This window comes from Colius striatus, chromosome Z (assembly GCF_028858725.1).
Source record: "Colius striatus isolate bColStr4 chromosome Z, bColStr4.1.hap1, whole genome shotgun sequence".
Lineage (NCBI taxonomy): Eukaryota > Metazoa > Chordata > Aves > Coliiformes > Coliidae > Colius > Colius striatus.
In genome coordinates this window covers 68,760,412-68,769,477 of record NC_084790.1, presented here as the reverse complement: position 1 = coordinate 68,769,477, position 9,066 = coordinate 68,760,412, and the positions used below count along the sequence as shown (strand labels likewise).

Genomic DNA, 9,066 nt, shown 5'->3' with positions numbered 1-9,066 from the left:
CCATCACTGTCTCAAAGTTTTTTGGTTTGAACTTTGTAATATCACTAGAAATAGTTGAAGCATACTTCAGAGGAACAAAGTGCCTTCTTTCCTCTTCATTTATCACATTTTTGTGTTCTGTTTCAGTTTAAGAAATACAGTGTTTACCCACTTCAGAACGTTAAGTTGTTCTGCTTTTATTTCTGAAAGAGTTTATTACTCAGGCTCCTGAATTGTGATGTTCTTCTTGAATCTACCTAGTCAGAGCAAACATTGATACTTTCTTCTTGTTTTCTATTAAATTTCTGCTCCCTATCTTTTCATTATTTCTGTACTATGTTGCCTGTAACAAAAGGTATAATTTGTTGTAATAATAAGTAGGACTTGATCTGATTATAGGTTGTATAATGTTATTTTTCGTTATGGCCCTTTACCTCCCTATACTAACACTAAAATATTAATGCTTTTTATACATTAAGCTAGTACCCAGAGCCTTAAATACTGTAATGAGCAAATAGTTTTATTTATTGAATTGTAACATTAACTCCGTCAGGCACTGGAGCTCCTCAGTAGTTATATGTACTAACTGAAGCATCAGTTGTGTAGTTTTGGAAAATTATAAAGGGTATTAATAATTTGTTTTTGAGATGCAATTATTTTAACACAAGTAATTTTTTTTTCCAAATAGATTTTAACAGATCTTTCTGTATTACTGCTTCTCTACAACATTGTTGTCTTACGGGAACTTTCTTCCACAGGTTATTTTTAAGTCCAATGCCTTTTAAGTGGGTCAGACCTAAGCATGTGAAAACCTGTTTGCTCATTTTGGAAACAAAAGTTACAGACTGCAGAAGAAGAAGAAGAATTTAACTAAGAAAAAAACCGGGTGTTTATTTAGTTTAAAGGGTAGTTGTGACAAACTGTACTGTAACTCATAATGAAAGGGCTGTCTCCAAGTGGATACTTAACAACACTGCAGCCCAGTACTGCTGTCTCTACATCGGAAGAGCTACTAGGAGTTTCCCATTATCCAGAGGGAGATCAGTTCCTTGCACTCTCCTGTTCCGTCAATAGCGAGGGCTGTAGTGAACAGCACGCAAACCGCGTCGAGCGATGCAGAACGGCAGAGGAACCTTCTCCCTGCTCTTGGTATTTGTTTCAAAAAATAGCTATTAATGTGAGAAATTAAGAGTTCTGTAAGCAGTCAATGAAATGGTTACGGCAGGGAGGCAAAACTAGCAGGTCAAAGTCAGGCTGACAGTTTCAGCGGAAAAGGCCGGCACCAAGTGCCAAGAAGGGCGCTCCAGCTTTACAGGAACAACTACCGCTTGAACACCGCAGCGGGCTACCCCTGCGCGCCGGCCCGCCGTAACAGCCGCGCCGCCGCCTGCGCGGCGCCCTCCCGCCGCGCAAGGACGGCGGCACCTCACGGGGAAAACTCTCCCAGCTCTGCCCCCCGCTGAGGGCAGACACGCGGCCGGGACACGGAGAAGGGAAAGCAAAACCGACGCCCGACCGCGGAACTCGCCCGACCCAGCAACGTCGCCCCGCTGGGCGGCCCCTTGAATCCGCGCGCAGGACGCGCCTAAGGCCCCGCGCTCGCGCGGGCACCGCCCCACCGCCAGCGCGCGCCCAGCCGCCAGCCCCGCCTCCTCCGCGCCCGGCGCTCCCCTCCTGCCGCGGCGCTCCAATCAGCGGCAGCGCTGAGCCAGGCCGCCGCGGCAGCGCGGGGCGGCCCCCGCTGCCCGCGAGCCCAGTCAGTTTCGAATTGCGCCGGTGAGCTGGGCGCCTGTCCAATAGGGCGGCAGAACCGAGCCGCGTCTCGCTCGGACCCCGTCTCTGGGGGGCGGGGCCGCTGGCTTCCCCGTCCCGCGATTGGGCGGCGGGACCGGCCGCGCCTTGACGACACGCCGGGCCGGATGATTGGTTACGCTCAGGCGCGAAATATAACGCGGGAAAATCTGGGGCTCGGCCTGGGCTGTGACCGCAGAGGGGTTGCAGCGGCGGCGGCCGCTCCTCCTCGGGGATCGCCGGGGCTGACGGGAGAGCCGGCGCCGCTTCGGAAAGGTGCGGGGAGGCTGTGGCTGCCGCTTTCACCCGGCCGTTGCCGTGGGCGGGGGCCGCCGCTGACTTTGCGGATCGGCTCGGGGGTAGCCGCAGAGCTGGGGGGAGCGGGCGGGAGAAGGCACCAGGATCCTGCCAGGAGCCGGCGTCCCCGGCTACGAGCGTCTGAGGCGCGGTTGGGCAAGCAACAGGTGGCGGCGGCCGCGCGATCTCCGTACTATACACCGCTCATCTCGGGACGCAGACTCGGACAGCGGGGCTTCCAGGCCTTGGCCGCACTGGGTCCGTGATGGCAGATCGGCTGCCGCCGGGGCCCCCGGTGATTTTTTGCCAGGACTCCCCGAAGCGTGTTCTGGTTTCCGTCATCAAAACTACCCCTATCAAGCCCTCCTCGCGCGGGGTAGGCGAGGAGCCGCCGTCCGCCCCGCCCGTCCCCACCAGCCCCGGCTTCAGCGACTTCATGGTGTACCCTTGGCGTTGGGGCGAGAACGCCCATAATGTGACCCTTAGCCCCGGCGGCACCGCCGCTCCCTCGGCCCTCCCGCCGCCTCGCGGGGGAGCGGGTAGAGCCCCCGCCGGCAACGAGGAGAAGGCAGGAAGCCCGAGCGGCGGCAGCGGCAACAGCAGACACCGACACCTGACGGTGAGTGCGCGGGCGGGGCGGGCTGCGCCGCGCTTTGCCGCGACGGGGCAGGCGGGCGAGCGGCGGAGTTAAAGGGTGACTGCGCGCCGCGCGCCCCTCCCCCGACTCCGTCCGGAGATTTAAAGTGAAGTCACTTCCGGCAAACGCGCGCGCGAGCGGGCGGCCCGGTGCTGTGTGGCGTATGGGGCGGACGCCGCTCGAGGGCGAGGCTCGTGCTGCCCCGCACTCTGCTTAACGGTGTAAAAGAAAAACAAGCAGAAAAACCGCCAAAGGGGAAAAAAAAATGATACAGTAGTCTTCCATTTTGGCAGTTCGTCCCGCTGCGCTGAGCGCACGGCGGAGCGCTGGCGGCGCCAGCCGTTTCGCCAGCTGCACCTGCCGCCTGTAGCGCGGCCGTTAGGGGCGGGCTGGGTCAGGGCTTGGCGCTCTCCGCTTTCCTTAACGGCCACAGCGCTGACGCCGTCCCGGCACCGGCGCCCGGCCCCACCCAGGGCTCGGAAGTCACTTCAGGGAAAGTTCAGGGTTTCAGTTCCGTCCTTACTTCAATGCAGGATGGGATAAGGCGTGGCCGGCCGAGAGCAGACACCGTCCGTGACCTAATCAGCGAAGGAGAGCACTCTTCCAGCAGAATACGTTGCAACATCTGCAACAGGGTCTTCCCACGAGAGAAATCGCTGCAGGCCCATAAGCGAACTCATACTGGTGAGTAAAGGGAAGATGTGAGTAGCTGGTGTGAGCAGCTTTGGGAAGCAGCAGGGGTTTAAAAAAAAAATGCCCCAAATCACAAAAAAAGGAAGCCAACAACTTCCACTTGATACTATTTTATTGTAACTGTTAAATTAATCATACTTTTCTTCTAGCTCTTGTTAGTGCAGTCAAGGTCTCTGTAACAGTGTCTGTCATGGGGAAAGCATAGTGGCTGTAACAGTAATTGAGTAAATATATTAGCTGCCGCTGTCACAGACTCACTTTGTAAGAAAGAGGACTTGACTTAACTGTAGTGTTCTGTGCATGGTAGCACTTTTATTTTGACTTCTGTTTCTCTGTGATTTGTTTCCTTCTTGCTGGTGAATTTTTTTTCACACAGCAATTTGGGCTGTAAGAGGAGACTAACTTAAAAAGTAGCTGGAAACTTGGGTAGTGTAACACCCTGGGAAGTGTATCTTAAATTTTGGGAAAAGAGTTCAGATGCTTAAAATCACCGTCAAATGGTCTCTCCTGCCACCTAAGATTAATTTTCTGAGGTGGTGGTTGTCAACCTAATTTATTGAACTGTATGTAGAAGTTACATTCAAATGTAGGATCAATGCACTCAAGAACTACCTTGCTTGAACTGAACAGGAGATACTGGTTATTTAAAGCAAGCAAAACCAGTTTGGTTTTTTTTTTCCTTCATGTTCCAAGAGGACTCTGTATTTGCAGTAAAATCAGAACTAACATAGCTCACAATATGGACACAAACACTACCCCCAAAACACCCAAACAAAACCCCAGAAAAACATTAGCTGCCATGGTCTCTTCTTCTGCCTCATTGGCTCAGACTAATCTAGATATTAATATTAAACAATAGCTTCCTCATGTTTTTTGGTCAAAAGATGTTTTTACTTCACTTGACGATTAGATTAGATGACTTCTAAAGGTTCCTTCCAACTCGTACCATTCTGTGATTCAGTGGTTGCATTAGGTGTTGAACTACTATAAACTGCCTAATGAGCAAATCTTACCTCGGTGTTACTCCTCTGACAGCATCACCCTAATTTTGTGGACCTTCCCAAGAAGCAGTGGCATGGCATGCCTTTGCATAGTTGCACGCAGTTCTGATGCTCTTGAGGAAAGAGACACCAGCTATCTCCTTTTGGTTGCAGTTTGCAAAACTTCCTTGGCTTGAGTCTGGAATAAGTTTCTCTTGCAACCTCCATTTATCCATTACAACTTTTCTCAGTTTTCTCCAGTGACATACTTGTACAACTTTGCATGTTACTAGCCTGTTGACCTCATTTACTTTTACCCTAGTTCAGGCTACATCAAGAAGAAAATTTACCAGGTTGCAATTTGAAGTATTTGTCCATTTACTCATTCCTCTTCATATATTTGCTGCTTGATACATGTATGGATTCATGGAGTGAAGTTTATGTAGTGCTCTAAATGATGCTTAAATCAGAAAATATCACAGTGAAAAAAAAATCCCCCCCCCCCCAAAAAAACACTGAGCATTTACCTCTAAGTAAGGATCTGTTTGGGTTAAAAATGGATCTCTGCTCTTTGATACACTAGGGCTTTCTAAATATGTGCAAGCATCTGAATGAGTAAAAGTAGAGAGCTTGCTTGTGCAAACTTTAAGCCAGGGACCACCACGGGTTACTCTGACTCATCTTTTATATTCAGCTGTCATCAGCCTGTTCTGTTATTATTTTTAAGGTGAAAGGCCTTATTTGTGTGACTACCCAGACTGTGGAAAAGCCTTCGTTCAAAGTGGGCAGCTCAAAACTCACCAGCGTCTCCACACAGGGGAGAAACCTTTTGTCTGCTCAGAGAATGGTGAGCCATCAAAGAACAATTTGCAGCTTTTCAGAACTTACCTATGTTACTATGTAAGTAGGTTATCAGTAATTCTGTCAGTTGAAATTATTGTAGCACTGATGGGATATGCAATGAACCTGGGAACTAGAGCTTGCAGTTTTCAGCCAAGCCTAGGGTTTTATAAGTGACGAAGATTGGATTCAGCACCATCTCCATCCCACAGATGTTATGTTTATTCGTTGTTTGTCTGCTTTCCATAACATGTTCTTCATTGTCATTTTGTTTTTTAAGGCTGTTTGAGCAGATTCACACATGCAAACCGTCATTGCCCCAAACATCCCTATGCCCGACTCCGGAGGGAAGAGCTCACGGACTGGCTGAGTAGGAAGCAGACAGCTGACAATAAAGCTGTGGCTGAGTGGCTAGCAAAGTAAGTAAAGCATTTTCTTCTTAGGGGACCCGCCCCCCCCCCCCCCCCATTCCCCCAACCCAAAACTAGTACAAATCAGCCCATCTTGCCTTTCCTTAAAAGAGTGGGAACTCCTGGTCAAGACAAAGTTCTTCTGGAGACCAGTTTATTTTTGTTCTTTGCTTACATGCCTTTCCTTGCTTGACACCTTTGTCTTTGACACCTGCTAAACTTGTTTGTCTTGCTGAATTTGCATTTCTATGAGGGGCAACAATTGTGTATAAACACCTGCTGGGAACACAGTTTAGGGGAGACATTCTGTCACAGATGTTCAATTTTGTACTTACACTTAAGAGAGTGAATAAAGAAGGTTTCTGACAGCTGCCATATAAGGGTTGAAGGATAAAGCTGAATGCAGCCTTAGTGTACTTGGGAGGTTCGCTTTGTACTGTTGGTGTGCATGACAGTTGTTTGTATTTTGAAAGCATTCCCCATGTTTGATTTTGCAGATACTGGGAGACTAGGGAACAGCGTGCTCCTGCTTTGAAAACTAAAACCATCCAGAAAACGGATCAGGAACAGCAGGACCCAATGGAATACCTTCAGTCTGATGAAGAGGATGATGAAGAGAAAAACAGCGCTCATTCTGCTGCACGCCGCCTCCTCCAGGAGCAGCGGGAGCGCATGCATGGTGCGCTGGCTCTCATCGAGCTTGCAAACCTCACTGTGGCACCCCTGCGACAGTAGATCAGAACCGAGCCTGCCTATACACAATGTACTTGCTGGTGGTACTTAACCAGTTAGATCCTGAGCATAAGCTAAGCACCTTATTTGCTTATCATAGGCTGCTATTCTGTAGAATTTATGAAGAATGTTGTTGCCCCATGACATGGGGTGAGAGAATTGCACTTTTTGTAAGGTAAAAGACAGATGTAAAGTTTCTAAGTATTTTGTAAATATAAGACTGCGTAATGCAGGGTTGACAAATTTTTGTGTTGTGGGAAGCTAGATTTTGCAAGGTTAACTCATTTATTTGAAGCAGTTTTCATGGGAAGCACTTTCTGAACAAAGTGTTTGCGATCAGCAGAATGGTACACACAGACGAAGGCTGGCAAATAAAGAATTTATCTGAGTATTTAAGCAAATTTATAGTAAGTGGTAGGTCTGAAGATATTGTTGATCTGCAATGAAACCGCAGTTTTCTAGGTTCAGTTTATCTTTACTGAGTATCACTGAGGCAGAAGGCAAAGCTTAGTTATCTCAGCTTCTAGAGGGGAAGAAACTGCTTCATGTAGGATGCAGGAAGCAGGATGTAGGATCGTTCAGGATCTTCACTGTGACTGCTCAAGGTATGAGGCTTGACTTTGCTGTTTTACGTTTTCTGATTTGATTTCAGCGGAATCTCTTGGTAGCACTTGTTGTTCTTAACATGTGATGTTAGGAACTTTTGCACATTGTTGGGTTTATCTGAAAATGATTAGTCTTGCAAAGTCTAGGTAAAGGTAAACAATTCATGATGGTTTTTTTTCCTAGAGATTTTTTTTGGACCCTGTAGTGATTTGGCACTTGATTTTTGTTAATTAATAGGGGTATTTACAGGGTGGTATGGATTTGTAGTAAACTATTCTAGATTTCCTATTAGCAAACACTAAGTTTTAAAATACTGCTTTTATATGATTATTAGCAAACAGAAGTCTCCATACTTTCTGTGCATAAAGCCACCTTATTGCTTTACTTCAGGATAACATGCCGATTTTTGTGTTCACTAACTAGCACAGCTATCAATTAAACACTGCATAAAAGTATTCAATGTACAACTAGGAAATAGGCTTCCAAAGGTAGTTACAAGTGTGTTAACAGTGTGATTTCATGTATTTCCCAAATAATTGAAGTTACAGAATGCTGCCTAGTACTCAGATGCTGATAAAAGTCTAGCGAGATATCTTGTCACTTCGTGAATGTTATACACTTTCAAATAGCATTGTTTCATGGGGATCTTTTTCTGTATTTTGCTTTGAAGGCAACCAGATATTCCTAATATGCTAACAAAACTTTGTCTTCGGATAAGACTTTGTGTGTGTTTTGTGGGTTTTTTATTCTTGTTAAGCTACTGCTTTAGGGGATATTATTAATTTGTATTTACTGACCTGCTTGCTTTAACTCCTTCCTCTTGTGGAAGGTCAGGACAGTGGGAAGAGAAGCCATTTTCCCACTTTTTTAAACAAGAGGAAGAAATAATTTTATCAATCAGATGCAAACAGCTGTGCCAGAAAAGTAGTGCGATTTCTACACCTGAAACTACAAATGCTATGTTATCTGATAATTGATAACCTTATTGTAGTTAAAAATCTCATTCACCCTGTTTAAATAATGTATTGATGCACTTAACTGAAGAGTAATCGAAAAATTAAAGAAAAAATGACTTTAATTGAATGTAAAAAATTTTGCACCAGTGATACGGTTTCACTTTTGTTTCCAATTCCTAAACTTAGCTGACATCAGGCTCATTGGCTTCTGTTTTAAGTCTTTCAGGCTTAAAAGTAAGAAACAGTGTAGTCATTCTCTGCTTCTTAGTGTATGTAAAGTTGGTAATTCGCAAGTGTAGGTTTGGAGTATCTCAAATAAGTTACATGCTTCTGACTGTTCAGTTGGCTGCACACAGAGTCTGATCCCAAAATAGGCCCTGAGTTAAGTCTGCTGTATTTCTGAGTCATAACTCAGAATTGTTCCTGAGTAGTGTTTCACAGGGCACAAGACTGTAATTAGCCAGTTGCAGACTGGAGTCATATCTTACTTCATTAAGACTGATTGTTTTAATTATTCTTTTTTTCCAGTCAGCTGTAATGCTTCAGGCAACTTGCAGAATACTTCTTCATGTATGACAAGTAAATTCTACTTGGCTGTAGATAAAATTCAGACAGCTGAAGCAGTTTTGTCATGACAAGTTTTGGTTAAAATACCAAGTTTTGTTGGTTTTTTCCTTTTTTTTTTTTTAAAGATGTGGAAGACTGCTTTGTTTTATTAAGAGGTTATTATATATGTAAGAAATCTTGAAGTGCTTTGAAAGATTAAGTTGTAGTTTGGCATGACTTAACAACAGAAGAGTGGATGTGCTGTCATTGCAATAGATGCTTTGAATAAAAAATTGGTTAAATTTTCAAGTTTAGTGTGTGTTTGGTTTGGTAACTGCTAAATAACTCAAGTCTCTTCCTCGTTTCTTCAGTCCTGTAAGTGTGACTCTTTGCAGCACCTGAAGGTGTTTATTTTGCATGTTGAAATTTGACACCAGCTGACCACTCAAAGAGACTTGTAAGAGTTCTTTTTACAGTCTGACATACTCGAGAGAGCTTTTTTTGAAGCCCCCTCCAGGCCCGCTGGCTTGCGGCTGCCCTGAGTCGAGTGGACTCGGGCCTGTGCAACCCACGCCGGGCGGGAGGCGCACTGCAACCCG

General features: G+C 46.1%; 1 protein-coding gene across 1 annotated transcript; it reads left to right on the top strand.

Moving 5' to 3' along the window:
• The first annotated feature begins 2,180 nt into the window (after positions 1-2,180).
• Positions 2,181-8,776, top strand: ZNF367 (zinc finger protein 367). Its single transcript, XM_062019410.1, has 5 exons — positions 2,181-2,686; positions 3,238-3,388; positions 5,105-5,224; positions 5,498-5,636; positions 6,125-8,776. Exons 1-5 carry the CDS (start codon positions 2,333-2,335, stop codon positions 6,360-6,362), a joined length of 1,002 nt encoding a protein of 333 aa, XP_061875394.1. The 5' UTR covers positions 2,181-2,332; the 3' UTR covers positions 6,363-8,776.
• Positions 8,777-9,066: the final 290 nt, after the last annotated feature.

Excerpts from the sequence above, each read along its gene's own strand:
- ZNF367 (XM_062019410.1), top strand. The coding sequence starts at position 2,333 with ATGGCAGATCGGCTGCCGCCGGGGCCCCCGGTGATTTTTTGCCAGGAC. Across the intron at positions 3,389-5,104 it reads CCATAAGCGAACTCATACTG|GTGAAAGGCCTTATTTGTGT; the intron begins GTGAGTAAAGGG and ends ATTATTTTTAAG. Across the intron at positions 5,637-6,124 it reads GTGGCTGAGTGGCTAGCAAA|ATACTGGGAGACTAGGGAAC; the intron begins GTAAGTAAAGCA and ends TTGATTTTGCAG.